General features: G+C 39.4%; 1 protein-coding gene across 1 annotated transcript; it reads left to right on the forward strand.

Moving 5' to 3' along the window:
• The first annotated feature begins 139 nt into the window (after positions 1–139).
• On the forward strand, positions 140–16,871 carry si:ch211-39i22.1 (proteoglycan 4). Its single transcript, XM_039818030.1, has 12 exons — positions 140–435; positions 5,828–5,949; positions 6,938–7,208; positions 7,605–7,711; positions 7,807–7,921; positions 8,582–8,614; positions 10,224–10,301; positions 11,631–11,657; positions 12,144–12,164; positions 15,368–15,484; positions 16,470–16,529; positions 16,647–16,871. Exons 1-12 carry the CDS (start codon positions 372–374, stop codon positions 16,673–16,675), a joined length of 1,044 nt encoding a protein of 347 aa, XP_039673964.1. The 5' UTR covers positions 140–371; the 3' UTR covers positions 16,676–16,871.
• The last annotated feature ends 641 nt before the right edge of the window (positions 16,872–17,512 follow it).

Below are 17,512 nucleotides of genomic sequence, written 5' to 3' on the forward strand. Positions count from 1 at the left end.
TCGGAATGGTAATGGTAAAAACCCTACCCATTAGAGGGTAAGTAATGCCTTCACAGCAGCACCGTACACAGCCCTTCTGTCCGCCTGCCTGCCTGTATTTGAGAGAAGAGACCCGCCCACCTTAATAAAGACTGGACCTTCTCTCTTCAAATCCAGACAAAAGGATCCGCGGCGGCGCGCACTGAGCCGAGCATCTGAGCACCTTTGGAGACACCACGGGTTTGATCCGTAGCGCAAGAACGCACCGGCACACCGACACGCACGCCCTCCAGGTCCACCTGAAACCTTCAAGCCGGTTAATTGACCTGTTGGAAGGCCGAGGAAAGAGAGTCTGAGCACCGGTTCAATCGCAGCCAGAACACCGTGTTCCCATGATGTCATACCTGTGGATTCTGCTATTAGGAAGCCTACTGGCGGCAAGCGCCAAGGCACAAGGTAATGATTTATTTTCAATTAATTCAGACCAGCCTTCAGCTGAATGTAGATGTTTTTGTTTGCACGCACATTATATCTATCTATCTATCTATCTATCTATCTATCTATCTATCTATCTATCTATCTATCTATCTATCTATTTATCTATCTATCTATCTATCTATCTATCTATCTATCTATCTATCTATCATGTCTGTCTGTCTGTCTGTCTGTCTGTCTGTCTGTCTGTCTATCTTGATATGCCTTCTGCCTTCTGTCTGTGTGTTGGTCATCTTCATCTCACTGTCTCTTTTTCCCTCATCCATATCCCTCTGGCTTTAACCTATATCTTTCTCTCCTGCCTTTTCTCTCCTCTTCTTCTTCCGTTTGCCTCATGTCTCATATGTGTCTGTGCGAGTGCAATTTCCTCTTGTCTCTTTTGCCAGCCTGTCTGCCTCCCTGTCGGAATGCCAATTCAATTCACCTTTACGTGGCTGTAATCGGCTTGTTTTACTCAGTTCTGACTGAATGAATAAAAGCAGCTCTGCCCTCTTCTTCTGTGCTGATTGTTCAAGGACCTGCAGCCCATACATTATCAGTGAAATAGGTGTGTCATGTAATGTGGCCATATATTTTTGGAAATGAGTTTTGGCTCACAGGGGTGTGGTAGGCCCATTATCTTTACATAAGTATTTCCCTCTTTTTTCTCTCTTTCACCCCTCCTTCCTCCTCTTTTTTATCTGTTTTTTCTTTTTATCATTTGATCCCTGATGCTTTTTTTTTAAAGTCACAAGTCTTTCTTCCTCTCGTCCTTCCTCTAATTTTCTTCTCTATACCATTATTCTTCATTATTTGCTCTCTCCTTCCTCTTCCTTCTTCTTCAGCTGGCCCATGGGCCCCTGCCCTTTCCTGCGGAGCATGCAATGATTTCAGATTGTTCAAACGAGCAATAAAACTGAGGGAGAGAAAAGAAGCATTGAGAAAAGCACAGACACTGGGAAAGATGGAGGGAAAGTTTGGGAAATGTTGGAAGAAGATAAAAGAGAAATGTAGCAGATTTAGAGGGAAAACAGAGAGATATACAAGGAAGGAAAGAGTGAGAAAGATAGTCAGAGCAACAGTGAGCTTCATCATCATTATGCAAACAACATTTCAGTTGAACGTTGGCTTTGCTTGGATATGATCTACTGTAATCTCACTCTACCGGTTCACGTTTTATTATCAAACGAACAAACCACCAGAGAGGAATCACCTTTAAAAACACACACACACACAAACACACACACACACTTTTTTCTAATGCTGAACTGTAACCTCACTGTAAACCCAATGGGTTCTGGTGTACTGTGACACAGGAAATCTCCATGGGTGTTTGCTCGCTGAAAATGGATTGTTAGGTCAGTCGCATGTGTGCACATCATTCACGGTGTGTGTAAGCTATAGAAGTGAAGGACAGGGAGTGTCTCAGTAACTAGATCCAGCTCCAGCTGTAGACAACACCCAACAGCACAACTAGTTTCAGCGCCTTCCTCTCCCCCAGGGCCCTCAGCATATGTGTGTGTGTGTGTGTGTGTGTGTGTGTGTGTGTGTGTGTGTGTGTGTGTGTGTGTGTGTGTGTGTGTGTGTGTGTGTGTGTGTGTGTGTGTGTGTGTGTGTGTGTGTGTGTGTGTGAGAAAGAGTATGTGTGTGTGAAAGAGTATGTGGGTGGGTGTTGGGTATGACTTCAATGTACAGACATGTGGGAGTATGTGAGTGCTTCATTAATGTGAGTGTGTGTAGTATGAGTCAGTTATAGAGTGTGTGTGTGTGTGTGTGTGTGTGTGTGTGTGTGTGTGTGTGTGTTAGAGGCAGATGAAAGCAAAAAGAGCTGTGTGATGTGTGCCAGGTGTATGTGTGTGTGTGTGTGTGTGTGTTTACACTTTCAACTACCAACACATACAGTAAATCACTCTTTTAATGAAAGACACACATGCACACACACTCTTTCTCTCTTCTCCCATGGGGACAGTTTAAAGGTGTGCATAATTGGGGTAAACAGCACTTTCTGTCCTACAAACACACAATAGAATCATACCTGACAAAACAATGTGCAGTGAAAGTGTTGTTTTATCACCTGACCCACCCAACCACACACACACACACACACACACACACACACACACACACACACACACACACACCGTTTCTGGTGTACTGTTACGGGGCAAGGCTTGGTTATTGGTATATGTACATGCAATATTACTCTTTCAATCACACGCAGGTAATCTCACAAACTCACGGCAGAACTCCAAAAGAGTCGGAAAATTAAGTTCCTCGCCCTTTGGCATATGCCTCAGACTCCATTTTGTGTAATGTGGACTGTGTGTTGCATAACTAAAAGCGCAGTGATTGAGAAGATATAAAATATTCACTTATTTGTTGAACATGACGGAAATTAGAAATATGTTCAGTTTTTTATTATCAGGCTTACCAAGAAGTGTCATCAGGTGCCATGGTGAACAGTTTCATCACATATCACCCGTGGGATATCAAAACAGTGGCACCGGCATCAAACACCATTACAGCCCTAAAACTTCCACGAAGCGTTTAAAACATAACACTTCAAGTGCAGTCTTCACACTGTATTGGCTGTTGTCATAATAGCTCACCAACAACATGATGTAACTTGCTGATAGTGCTTCCAGTTTTACTATCGACTAATCAAATGATTCAATAGAGAGATACCTATACTTTATGAGCTACACCTGTACAATCTAATACAACACCTCAGGCATACATTTGACCTTTCAATAATGTTCAGTTTTGATTGATACTGTCAGAGAGCTATACGTTTAACTAGGCTATATGTTTAATATAGAATATGTGGCAGAGCTGTTGTATTGGATTGCATCAGATTGTACATGTACAGTATAGTTCTACCTGATAAAGCGACCATGGAGTGTACGTATCAATCTATCAAACCACTTGATTAGTTTTCCAAAATAACATAATGTTACTGACAGTATGATTTTCCCATACGTGTAAACTGGTTTGACTTAAGAGTCTTCCTCTGGGGGACCTTTTTGAACACTCCACATGCTGTACAGCCTCATACAATAGCGTGCAGCCATGTCAGAGACACACAGATGACTCATCACCCTCAAGGGAAAGCAGTGGCAGAGAAACAAAGTGAGTTTGGGAGAGAGACAGAGAGAGGAAAGGGGGGAGACAGTCCTAAAATCAAAAACAAAGCAAGAGCAGGAGGGAGAGAGGTTTGGATGTGCAACAATTTGTTTCACTGCTGCACTAACACAAAACAGGACAGCACTTACTCAAAGTGTAAGAGGGAAAGTTAACTTGCCTCACGTGTGTGTGGACATGGGGTTGTTTGTATGTTTGGAATGAAAGGAGAGGAAAAGGTGTTTTAATGAGTTTATATGCACGCAGACACGCACGTGTGTTGGTGCATGAATGTGTGTGTTGGTGGGTGGGGGGCTGTATAGGAGTTTTCAGCGGAGGTAGTTAGAGGAGGAAGTGGCAAACTGATAGATGGGAACAGAATGTTCTATAGAGTGGCAAGAGAAAGAGAGTTTGTATGGGGGGCAGTCTCTCTCTCTCTCACAACACACACACACACACACACACACACACACACACATTATGTGTTACATGAGAGCCACATACCTCACACTCACGTTCATATAGGCACAATGTCATTAAAAAAAGGTGCCGACTTATTTCCACATTTACTGTTAGCAAAAACATAAATACATATACACATATTAACAGAGACCCTGGTCTGACAAATAAACAATAAAATGTCAGTTAAAAGTTCATACTATTCAACAGGTTCAATGTCGTGCCACGGTACGTTTGATTTAGACAGTGATTTCCGAGGAAGTCGTAAGATCGTGAAATAGAAACACCCACACAAGCACCACACTTGCACATACATGTACTCACACATGCAGTCCTGTTTATCCAACTCGGAATGCTGTTTGATTCCTAAGAAACCATTGATGGCACTGATTATTGTTTAACTTGGGTGATAAGCTCGTACAGTGACATTCACTGGAAAAACAGGGATTGAGAGAAACAAAGAGTGCTTGTTTTTTTATTTGTAACCATGCACCTGTGCATGTCTTACATTCATGTTTCTGTGCATGAGTGCATGTATAGTGTGTGTTAAGCCATGCTTTTGCAAACTTACTTGCGTGTGTATGGATTTGTGCGATTCTACATTCTCACTTGGCAAACAGTGATCCTTCAATGGAAATGTTCTTGTCAATGAGCAAATGTTGAAGAATTATTTTCTTTGAGCATGTTAAGGAAGAGAGATGTGATACTGAGCAGCAAAACCTCACGACTCGTATTAATATACATGTATGTCTAATTTTCTAGTAGTGTTTTGGCACACGTTCTGCCTTCCTGTAAATTTTCTTCAACTTTTTCAATCCATTCTAAATACTGTTTTGCCAACAGACAGCACAGAATCACTAATACCATCATTTCTAAATTATTATCTTTTATTTATTGGTTGGTACTCGTATTCGGAAGAAGATACTGTCCCGATGAACCAGCATCAGGGTGCTGCTGAAATCAGCAGAGCAAGGAATGCTCAAGTCAGAGAACAGTTTTGCTGTTTCAGCTTCTCACGTGCAACAGGGGAATTTCACAGCACTGTCTCAAACACACACAATCACCATGCTCATCTCACACACAGAATGACAAAGACATGCGCTTTGTATTTTCTCATTAGTACAGAGTTGCAATGCCAGTACTGAGGTCGAGTCTTCATAGGATTTTGAGGCAGGTGAGACGTGATCGATGCGTCTGTCAACTAGTTGTGGCTGGAGCGTTCACATCAGGGACCAATCAGAGCAGGGTGTGGCTCTGTGTATTTGTGTGTGTGTGTGTGTGTGTGTGTGTGTGTGTGTGTGTGTGTGTGTGTGTGTGTGTGTGTGTGTGTGTGTGTGTGTGTGTGTGTGTGTGTGTGTGTGTGTGTGTGTGTGTGTGTGTGTGTGTGTGTCGTTCGTGATAGTTGTGTAAGAGAATGTGACTTTAATGGTTTTAAATTACAACAGATGGAATAAGGCATGCTGCTTTTAATTACCAATGGTTACACTAATCACTACCAGTCTCACAGTCTATTGGTTCTATTTTAAGTTATAATATTTACTCTTATTTGTTTGTGAATAGAGAGGGCACAAAATAATGGTCAATACAGTCTGTTTTGGATGTTGTGTTGTCAAGTTTAAGCCTTCAAAGGCATAAGAAGTCAGTTGTGTGATGTTTGTTGAAGCGCCAGGGTTTCAGGACAGCCCTTTATTTTTCCCTGTTTTTAAATTGATATGTCAGTAGTCAGTATATCCCTGTATGGGTGCTCTGTATTTGATTATTGTCATGATTTCTTTCTTTACACATCTCTGTGTAGACGAAGTAGCCCCAACAGAGGAGGCAGTAGTAGCTCTTGAGACCCCAGCCCCTGAAGCAGATGCACCAGAGGTCAATGAAGAAACCGCCGATGATGATGATGAAACTGACCATACAGCCGAGGTAAAGAATAAGAATATTTTTGTTTTTGTTTTGTTTGATTGTTTATTTATTTTGTTCATTTGTCTTTTATCTGAGTAGAGATCTCCTGGTAAATCGCAAATCTCAAAGGTTCCATCATGTAGCCTACTGACTGTCTTGAAAAACAGATACCTAAAAAAGTGACATACTGTAAGTGCAGGTCCGACTAATGTAATCAATAATGTAAAGGTGAATATAGTTATATATTAAATAGTTATTTTCAGTCAGGTTACTGTAACATTGCAAACTTTTATTGCCTTTAGACCTTGTCCTTATTCCAAACTCTTATCTTGCATAGCCAGGAGCACAACTCAAAGGGTTAAGCCCTTTAAAAACCACAGTACTGACGCAATATATACATAATACATAAATAATCTGTATCATGTCTTGTTGGTGATTACTGGAGGGTGACCTTACAGATGTTTTTAATGCTTTTGCAAGAATAAATTATGTGTGAACAGACAATAAAGTGTTATCTTATCTTATCTTATCTTATCTATAAATCCTGTCCAGCTCTGGGCCACCTGAATTATTCACTGTTTCTGGGTTACAGTGCTTTTGCATCTGCTTCTAGTCAAGCTCTCTGAAGTCTGGAGAAAATCTAGTTCTAAATCCTTAGGCAGTTATTTGATAATCTGAGACGTATCAAATGGCTGAAAAATGTGTCTTGTTACTTCTTAGTTGGATATTAAAAAGTTTTATGTAGCATTATGTTATTGTCTTGAAATGTATTCGCACCTCTGTGTCTGCCCTTTCAGACTGACTTTTTAGTTTTGTATTTCAGCATAGCTCCAGTTGCAAATCAGTTGTGCTTAGTAAAAGAAAGATATAGTGAAGCACTAACAAATAAGCAGAAGTTATCTTAAAACCCCCCAACTACAGAGGGCCTTCTTAACTATAAATGTTTAGAGATTTGTTTTTCTGGATCATTATGTGAATGTATAAGATGTATATTGTGTGCTGAATTTAGGAAATACCGACTGATCCTGAGCCTGAGGCCGAACCTGAGCCCAAGACTGAGACTGAGCCTGAGGCCGAGCCTGAGGCCGAACCTGAGCCCAAGACTGAGACTGAGCCTGAGCCCGAGACTGAGACTGAGCCTGAGCCCGAGCCCGCTGCTGACCATGAAGATGGAGCCGATGAACCAGTGACTCCTGCGGTTGAAGACGCAGAACCAGCGACACCTGCACCTGAGGAACCAGAACCAGCAGACACTGAGGCAGAAGCAGCTGCAACACAAGGTGATTACTAGGTGTTCAAATATGCACACTGAAAATGAAATACTGTGAAATTGAAGTATAAATATATATAACATTTTGTGTGCTTCATTCAGTTGATTATTCTGACACAAATTAAATACTAACAGAAATAAGGCCTTAGTTGCTAAGTTCTCCATTTGCACATGGCCTTTCATGTTTAAATACAGATATCAATCAAGTTCTGCAATTCTTCCATGAATTTCCCCTTTCTATGTATTACCTACTCCTTCCATTCACCTTGTCAATGTGCAAAGGTGTGGCACAATACTTTTTCAACCTCTTTTTAACAGTGCAATAAAACACTTTGGGTAAATGAATGATAAAAACATTTCAATGATCTAATACTTGCCCTTCCCTCTGTTTCACTCTCCTGTCCAGAGCCTGCAGCTGATGCAGAGGTTAAGGATCCAAAGGCTGATGAACCAACAGGTAATGGAGAGGAGGAAGCTACCTCAAGCATTGGTGCAACACCTGCTCAGGAGGAGGTCAGTAGCAGTGTCAGAAAGTCTACGCGGATATTATTCAGGAGTTAATGTGTCCTTACAACATGTTTATATGCTATATATTACATTTTTAATAGAGTGGACCTGAAGCCACACCAGCAGCAGATCCAACTGTAGCAGATGAGGAAACACTTACTGATCCAGCTGGTGATGAAAATGTAGTACCACAAGTAGACGTCCCTGTCCCTACAAGTAAGAAATATAGATGCTTTGGTGCATATTATGCACACTTTGGAAAATAAGGCAAAAAAGATTCTGGTGCCACTGATACAGTAATTCGTGAAAGCAAGAATTCCCATGCTTGTTTCCGTGTTTTTTCCTTAATTACACTGGTACAGAATAGCACTGAGAGACAGTGGGTAAGAACTTATAAATTGCTTCATTCTAAGGCATTTTGGATTGGAGTGTGTACCTTTTTGGTGTGAAATAAAAGTACACAGATATAAAGATGAGTTGTAGAAAAAGCTGAACACGTGTTCTGTACATGAGCTCACTTCTTTGGCATATATGTACCTTACAATGGGAAAATGTACAAATATGTTTGTAAAACTTTAGGCACTGCAACTTTGTTCTGGTACATTCTGTCTAATTAACATGTCAGGTTGTGTCATGGTATCAACATTCACATAATCTCCTTTGTGAACACTTTTAGAAAGCTGTTACAACTATGTGTGCTTATATGATTTAAGATGAATTAATTCAGCTTATTTTTTAACTAGGGGGAGAGAGAGAGAGAAAGAGAGGGAGATAGAGGAGAGAGAGAGAGAGAGAGATAGAGCTATATGAGAAAACACCATTTCTGCTTTTGTAATTGCATCAAACCATGTCTCTGTTCTTTGTCTTTGCCAACAGTAACAGAAGATATTGTTGCTAAGGTGAATGCAGGTAAAAATTATTTTTCATTTCATTTATACAATTTCCAAAGCCACATTATATAAACCTCAATCTCTCTGGAGCCGTAACACAGTTAAACAAATTACTAAGGCACACCACAAATAATTGCTTATGACTGAGAAGCTTTTTTCATCATACAAGAGCGCTTCAGGACTACATAATAAAAAGCCACTTATGTCAGTGACTAAGGTAACAATGAATCTGCAGCAACTAACATTTAATTGACGCTTGGGACAGATGGAAATGTTGAAATACTACATACTGTAGGAGCATTACATCACATTATTGTGAGTGGGAAATAGCTTGGAAATCACAGAACAGTATCAGCAGTTGTGTTTGAATAGAGAAATTATGAAGCTCTGTCTGTATGGATGTGTTTGAGCTAAACTGACTGAATACTTTTGTTGTGTATTTCCCTCAAACTCTGGACCTACTACAATATGTCAAAACATATTAAATCTCCATTGTGTCACCATTTGACCCCAGGAATACCCATGAAAGTATCGTTGTTACAGTCATTTTGTGTTATCAATCATTTAAGATAATGTACATGTCCTGCTTTCATGAGATATAATGTTTAATTTTGCTGCAACTCCCCATTTTCTGAACAAATTAATGGGAAACAGATGTGCTTTTTTTTTTTACCAAAAAGCACAAGTCACTTAGAAAGGTTATGAGGTGGGATTTTGGCGCACACAATTTTACCTCATTAATCAGTTGCTGTAGAAGGTTTCTTCCATGTGATAAATGGCAGAGAAACATTCTTGCACGGTGGTCACAAGAGGAAAATAATTGAGAAATGGAAAGGAGGATAAAGAAAGGAGAGGAGAAAAGGGAAAAGGGAGGGAGGGAAAGTGGCAAAGTCAGAGTGAGATGTAAAAGCAAAAAGAAAAGAGATAACAGGAGACGCAAAGGGAAAGAGAAGAGAGGAGAAGGTGGTGAGGTTAATGGAAAGGCCAGAGAAGTATAAAAGAATAAATAGATAGAAATGAAAGCAGGAGAATTCTAGTATTGGAGTAAAACTTGGCTCTACAATATGGTTTTATTATTTAACATTCATTTGTCACAAACGGTGCTTTACAAAGTGAAAGCTTACTAACTGTGATGTAATGTCAGGATTTGTTTTAGATGAAAAAATATCTCAATGGATAACTGTGCCCCTGAGGTTCTATCTAAAATAATTCACTGATCCTACCTTGCCCTGCCCAGCCTAAAACTGTTGTATTAGTCACTTGGGTTTTCCCTAATTATATAGAGTCAGGGTATGGTATTGTTTCTGGCAGATAATATGCCTTAATCTAAGTCAACACTAGTTCCCAAGATCTCTGTCACACCCTTGCAGCAGGGTTTCAGAGTCCTTATCGAGGACACCTCTGCAAGGTATTCACTCTAGGGGCCATTAGGGACTGAAAGCTTCCATGATGGCTGATATTATCATTAAATAGCTCAACATGCAATGGCGTAGTATAGTGTGTTAAAGAGATTACATGTTTTTGGTGAACATCTGGAATATATCCCTCTTGGGCGGGACAGTGAAAAGTAAATTTCCCCTAGGGGGATTGATATTACATTCCTGTCACCAATGATATTGTTTTTTCAGATGTAGGATTTAACCTGGAAGATGCTCTGGCAGGAGAAGAGAATGCAGTGAACAGCCAAGGACGGAGCCGTTCTGGGGGTTAGTAACGTCTTATGACAATTACTGTTGATATCATCATTGTAACCAATAACCAAAACGTACGTAAGGATGCACAAGAACCTTTGGGTACACAGTTAGCAATACAAACAGACATGAGTAAAGACATAGTTCAGTTTTAGTGGAATTGTACTTTTTTTCATAGTCACCTCAATCTCATGGATGCCTGCACGCTGTTTGCAACTATGTGGAACGGTGAGATTAACCCCGCAGTAACTGGATGTCTTTGGGATCAGAACAATCTCAACTCTAAAGAATAATGCCTCTTACATAAAGGGGTTTTATACTTTGAGCTAGTAAGCCTAAACTTAATGACTTAAAATATATAGAAACATGACTTAGTTTGACCAGTCATCACCGTTGTGCTTCCTGTACTACTTAATTGGAGCAAAGCAGCTTATTAAACCAATAGATATTTGTGCATTGAGCCAAAATAGGCTAATCTCACCATTCAGCATTGTCTGTAACTCTAAATTGTTCTTGATTTTGTCATATTTATGCACCTGGTGTAACTGGCTTTAGTCTGGCATGAAAACTACAAAGTAACTCTTCCAAATGGTTCGTACCACGTCAAGACAACACCTCATACAACATGCTTTTAGAAATTCTTCTGATGAATCTATGTACTTGTGCTCTTCTAATTTTATGAGCTCTGTTCCCAAGAGAACAAATTGACCCGTTTTACCTCCTGGGTCGAGAAAGCTTATTCACTAGCCACAGAGCAATTTGACAGCAACACTTTAGCACTGATGGCTCACAGTGTTCACCCTTTATTTCCCATCTGAAAGCTGATTCATCTATAGTCCGTATAATTATTTTAATCTAGTGAGAGGCACTCTTCTTTTTGTTCTCTGTTATTTGGGGCTTTGTCATGTTGAAGCAGGTAGAGGGCAGCCATGATGTCACAGGCATATAAAGACAGGCAACGCAGAAGGAGATAACAGGGTTGTTTTGCATATGTATCGAATCAAAGATCAGAGAGAAAGACATAGAGGGTGTATGTCTCTCACAGATATGTTATTGCTCTGATATTATAAAGGTGTCTCTATGAGTGTACACAAGGGACATTTCTTTGTGTGTGTGTGTGTGTGTGTGTGTGTGTGTGTGTGTGTGTGTGTGTGTGTGTGTGTGTGTGTGTGTGTGTGTGTGTGTGTGTGTGTGTGTGTGTGTGTGTGTGTGAATAATCTTGCTCCTCCCTTGTTCTCTGTTTTCTGTGCTTTACATACATTATTAACACATTTAAACTTGGAATGATAATGCCTTTTATCCCCATCCTCCTTACTCGTCTTTCTTTTTTTTCTTTCTTTTTAGCACATGCTGCTGGCGCCATAGGAGATGGTAAGACTTTTTTGTGTTAATTGTCAAAATATGTATACTAACAACAAAAATAATCACATCACACCATCTGCAGTCCAAATCCCAGTCTACATAGCTTTGCAGCCATAGCAGCTGTAGTTGGGCTCATGTAGTTCGAGAAACTGGTGAAGCACACAGGATATTACTGGCATGCCTCTGACAATACAAACAGGATACAAGACTCAGGAGAAAAAGCCTCTCCCCTATTGTTTAAGTTCAAAAAATGTTTGAAACTGGTCTTCTGAGTATTTTCCTCAAGTGCAGTTGCGCTACATCTGTCAAAGGTGCTACTTCTCAAGCTTGGACATAACTCCCGTTCCTGATTTTCAAACAGATACAGTAGGGATCCAGATACAGGTGCATGTTTAAATAAACCGTTCCTTGTGTCACATTAATGTAACTCCCATAGTGTTAAACCAGTTTGTTTCATGTTGTTAACTGTATTTGTGTGCTCTCTGTTCTAAACAGCAGACAAACCTAAACCCAACGGTGAGTTAATCCTTCTTCTCTTTACTTTAACACATTAACACGTTATTTCACCCACCCATGCACTGCCCCAAACATGCATAAGCATTGCCCTATTTTATTGTGTATCGCAAAGAGCCTTGGTGTGTTGTTGCTGCAGCTGCTGCATGATATTTTCTGAACTTTCCTTTAAACTTCAATAAATATCTTTGTATGAATAATGAACTCCAGGCAAAGGAGGCAAATGGGGTGGTGGTATCTTAAATTTGCATTATTTATTAAAATTTAAAAGTTTTTAGCATACATTCACATTGCCTGTGTCAGCTGTCAGACAGTGTGGCGAAAATGCAGGTCTTTATATTCATTTTGAATTTGGGGTAGTGCGTTTAGGCTGCGGCGGTGGCTAAACTTTTGGAGAAACGCAGCCCGACGGCAAGTTGCGGTGGCCAATCATGTAACCAGCGGTCAGACTTGTCGGCTTTGATCAAAGGGGGAAAGCGAGCCTCCACAAAGCGTACGAGTCATTTTGATGCTAATAAGCCATCACCTGCCGTTAGCATTCCATTGACTGCCATTCATTTCGGTGTCACTTTGACAGCGAATAACTTTACATCTGAAGCATTTAAAGACATTGTTTATTTCTAAAGAAACACGACAATGTATAAAAGGCTCCATTACCTTGTATCTCACGTTATGGCTCCGTAGCAGACGTTTTTGTAAAAATAGACTAACGATTGGGTCATAACCACGCTACTTTCTGTTGCATAGTAGAAAAATTACCGTATAGTACAGGAGAAGCTTGCAGGCAATTTCGACTTACATTAGCTGTTTAAGTTTAATTACTAATGATAAATAGCCTTTTAGTTAGCAATAATTAGCCTGTGCCTGTGTTATCTCCGTCTCTGTAAGATTGGGAATGATTGAGATTTCTTTTGGCACAGCTACCAGAAGACTTACAACTTTCAGACAGGTTGCTCACGTCACTTCTCCGTCGTCAAGCTCAGTTTCAGGCTGCGCAGTAACGCTTAGCCATCACCGGAAAAGTGCTTCTAATAGATTTCACTGGTCTCCGTGGAAATCTACGGTGCTGCTTTGTCCATTAATTTCACTGTCTATGGCTTTGATGCAGTGTGAGAGTCCCATACAGTAAACAGGAAACATTACTGCCTCTATCGCTGCCACAAAAAGGTTTCAAAACACTATGAGGGTAAAAAAAAAAAACACAAGCACTGAACTGCCCAGGAGTTTGTGTTACAGCTGAATGTTTCCTGCAACAACAAAGCAACGTCTCCCACACCAACCAGCGGCAAATCGCCAGATCCCCTTTTGCTGGTGTGAATGCAGCCTTAAGTCTAATGAGTTTAATGATAGTCAGAACTTCTTTCCAATTCTGTTTCTTATCAATGATATATACAATAATCTGTCTAAGTATTACAAGTCATAGATCAGTTTGTCTAGATCATCACATTGTAAAAGTCTAACTTTTAGCTATATTGACAAACTACTATAGATTTTCCTCTGACCTCGGCGTTGTATCTTTCAGTAATGTGATAGGGGTTGTGGTTGCTGACCACATATGGTCACCATTGATTTGTGTTTTCCATAGTGCATCTTGTCTGTCAGTTTATCGCTTTATGTTTGTATGTACACTGTACGTGTATGTGTGTGTAGGTGTGTGTATTCATGCAGCCTTTTTGCACCAAACAAACTGGTGTGTCCATGGTGTGTGTCCTGCGTTAGTGCATATGCATGTTCATACTTGTCCGTGTCTACCTACCTTTTCTTTATTGTACTGACTCACTGCCTTTTCCAATTTTATTCCACTTAATTTCACTGACTCATTCCTTTTTTATTTATTTATCTTGAGTCACGCAAGTTCTCTGACTAATATATGTCCCTTGTTCTTCTCACCTTTTGTTTATCACTAGATTTACTGAACTCTTTCATTCTTTCTTGTGTGCTTAAGTTGCTGACTCACCCACCACACCCAACATCCTTCCTCCCTTCCATCTTTCTCTCTTTTGCTACTTCAGCATATCCCGCCGTTATTACTCTTTGTTGACTGAATCCACTACAGGGACAATAAAAAGCAACTTTTTTAGAAGAGATGCAATGAGGAAAAACAATGATATAGGACAATTTTACAGTATACAATCCATTTTTGTCTGATTTCTTTTCTTATATGTTTAGTTCAAAATTGCAACAACAAAAAAGTTACAGATTAAATGTAGGCATCAAACCATGCACTGCCTTATAATCTAGTCTGAAATCTTACTTCCTTCCTCATTTATAGTAAATTCAAAAGGCTTTAGCAGCATAATATAGTCATTAAATATTAGCATCATTTTGCCTCATATGACCTGGTGATGCACCTACATCAAACCTTGAATACTGCACAAAGTACATGTAATGTAGACACCTGCTATTTGCTGTTAAATCTTTAGTTTATATATATTTATAGGTTAGCCTATGTATAGGTTACTGTATATTATATATAACAAATAATTAACATTTACGTACAAACTGAGTAATTGTGTGATATTTGCACTAGTATCAGTATCTTATGTTACTTTATACAAATGCACTGTACTATAAATTGCTGATAATACCTTATATGATTATCTTTAGTAAAATATAACATAATCTTGTGGTGGTGTATTTTTAATGTATATAAATGAAAGATCCATTGTCATCATGGCATTTTAGGTTTAATGCGTGCATTTGTTTGTGTGCCTTTAACAGACTATGACAGCTTGAGAGCTATTTGCTGTGTGCTATGACACAGCATGAAAACTATACAGATCGGTGTTGTCCTAGTAACTGGGTTACAGGTGCAGATAGATTTATGCTTTCACTGTGTTTAGGGGTCTAGATTGTTAGGTAGGCGAATGAAATGGGATCAAAAAATATTACGACTACATGATAAATCTCTCTCGCACGCACACATTATGTCATGTCATTGAGCCTCACTGCTCAATTATTTCAACAGCAAAATGGCACCCAATGTTGATACTGAACATTACAATCTCTTTAAGTAGCTGTTACGCTGACAGATCTTAAACACAGTGCAGTCATATCTGTATAATAAAACATGCTCACAGTAATATGTTTAGAGTTTTAAATGTTTTTTTTGTTTGTTTTTCAAATGATATTGACAAAGTTGACTATACATTTGCAGCTCTGACGCACCGGTGTCAATTATCTTTTTATTTGTTTGTTTCCTACAGAGGCCCGCTCCAGCCCTATAGTAGGCATCCTGGTTGCAGTTGGTGTGGCTGTAGTTGGAGCAATCGTTGGATACTTCACCTTTCAGCAGAAAAAGCTGTGCTTCAAAAATAGACAGGGTAATTATCTTGCTAATTAATTAACTAACTGGAAAAAAACATGATACCTAACTGTTGCACACAAGGCTTAATATTTGCTTTATATGGCACTTATTAAAGCAATTCCTTTAGACTAGTCTAGTCTAGTTTCTTGAATAATGATCTGCAAGGCAATATTGTGTTTTTTTGGTGCAGCATATGAGTACTGCATATGGTTGACTTGGACCATAGCAGAATCTCAGTCTTGATTTAAGCTAGCATCTTAAGTAACACTTTGCCTTTGCCAAGCTCCAGTGAGACATAGGTGGGGTGTGTGTGTGAATTTTGGTCTGAATATTACAAGTTCTGAAGGTCAGCAGTCTATCTTTGAGACATAGCAGACTCAGCTTTATCCCTTAGAGAGTGTTGTTAGTTGCAGTCAACTCATACACACCCTGCATATCAATACTACCAATTCAGCAAAGTTTTAATTTACAGTCAACATGAGCAATAGGTCTTTCACCTTAAGCAATGTAGGGCAAAAGTCAGATTCAGAATAAGGATTATACTGTGACTATTAATAGCGAGTATTTCTCAAATATTTTAAATTTGAATAAAAAAATCACTTCTATATATATTTAGTATTATATATGTATTTAGTCTTCATGAATATGAATGATTCTCCCTCAGTAGTGAGTGAGGATTGTCAATAGCAATGTAATCAGTAAGTACAGCGCTGGAGCTGCTCCTTTGACAATAAATGGGTAGGCTTGACTGCACATGAACAAGTAGTTTTAAGGTTTTACACCAGAAAAAAATGAAAAATAAATTAAAGGTGGTGATAAACAATTAAAGCTGAGAAATATTAACATCCTCGGAAACTCCCCCCTGGGTGCTTTCACTGTCACACATAATTTATGGTCAGTTAATTAAATGCTTGTGAAATCTAAACTGACATTTGATGACTTATGGGCTTCATTTGGACGCGTTTTTGTGTCTATCTGACTTTGTCGTTCTCTGTTATTAGAAGCAGATCCAGAAGCTGCACGCAAAGTGGATACAGCCGAGGCTCAGGCAGATCCCCAAGGTAGGACACACACACACAAATACAGATATAATGCATTTTAAGAAGATACAAACACACAGATCGAACACATACAGTACTCTGAAATGTTCTGACCTTTTTTTTTCTTCCTTTTTGCAGTCCTAAGCAACCTGCTGAACTCCTCCTAGACCAGCAATGATCGCATGACTGCCTAGACCAACTACTGGCAAGCAAAGTGGCAATCTCACTGTTAGGCTCTATCTTTTGCAGAGCTAAATTACTGTGAGGCCCCAGAGTAGGGCTGTGTGTGCATGTGCGTGTCTGTATGTGTGTTTGTGCAAATGTGAGTTCATTCTTGTGTGTGTGTGTGTGTGTGTGTGTGTGTGTGTGTGTGTGTGTGTGTGTGTGTGTGTGTGTGTGTGGGGGTTGTGGAGGTGTGGGGGTGTGTGGGGGGAGGGGGGTGTGTGCATATATGTGGGAAGTAAATATATGTGAACCTTGGGGGTTGTATGATTGTTAGAATATAGGAATTTATTAAATGATTGGACAGACTTTCTACTTTGAACCAAATCCATAATTTTTTTAAGAGTGGACATTAAAGGGATTAAATCTCAAATTAACCATAAAGTGGCTAAATTATAGAACTGCCTTTTTTATTTTATTTGTATGGCTACTATCCAGTTCTAGTTATTCAGTGTGAGTATAAACCAGTGACAGTCATGGATGTTGTAGACGTTTAACTTTGTACTGAATTCTTAAAAGTAGATTTTTGTTATTCTAATGATGTTGTTGTTTGAGCCACACATATGGTTTTGAAAATCAACTGACAACAGTCACTTAAGTAAAACATTTTTTTCTTTTTGTAATTGTCTGCAGTACATATGCAGGGTAGATGGATAACAGGGGGCTTCAATAACTACCACTGTATTTCCTGGATTCTGGCAAGGAAAAAATAGAATAGGATTATAGGTGGGCCACTGATATCACTGTATGTGTGTGTGTGTTTGTGTGTGGGTGTCTTTTTT

This window comes from Perca fluviatilis, chromosome 12 (genome assembly GCF_010015445.1).
Source record: "Perca fluviatilis chromosome 12, GENO_Pfluv_1.0, whole genome shotgun sequence".
Classification (NCBI taxonomy): domain Eukaryota; kingdom Metazoa; phylum Chordata; class Actinopteri; order Perciformes; family Percidae; genus Perca; species Perca fluviatilis.

Excerpts from the sequence above, each read along its gene's own strand:
- si:ch211-39i22.1 (XM_039818030.1), top strand. The coding sequence starts at position 372 with ATGATGTCATACCTGTGGATTCTGCTATTAGGAAGCCTACTGGCGGCA. Across the intron at positions 5,950-6,937 it reads AAACTGACCATACAGCCGAG|GAAATACCGACTGATCCTGA; the intron begins GTAAAGAATAAG and ends TGCTGAATTTAG. Across the intron at positions 7,209-7,604 it reads AGAAGCAGCTGCAACACAAG|AGCCTGCAGCTGATGCAGAG; the intron begins GTGATTACTAGG and ends TCTCCTGTCCAG.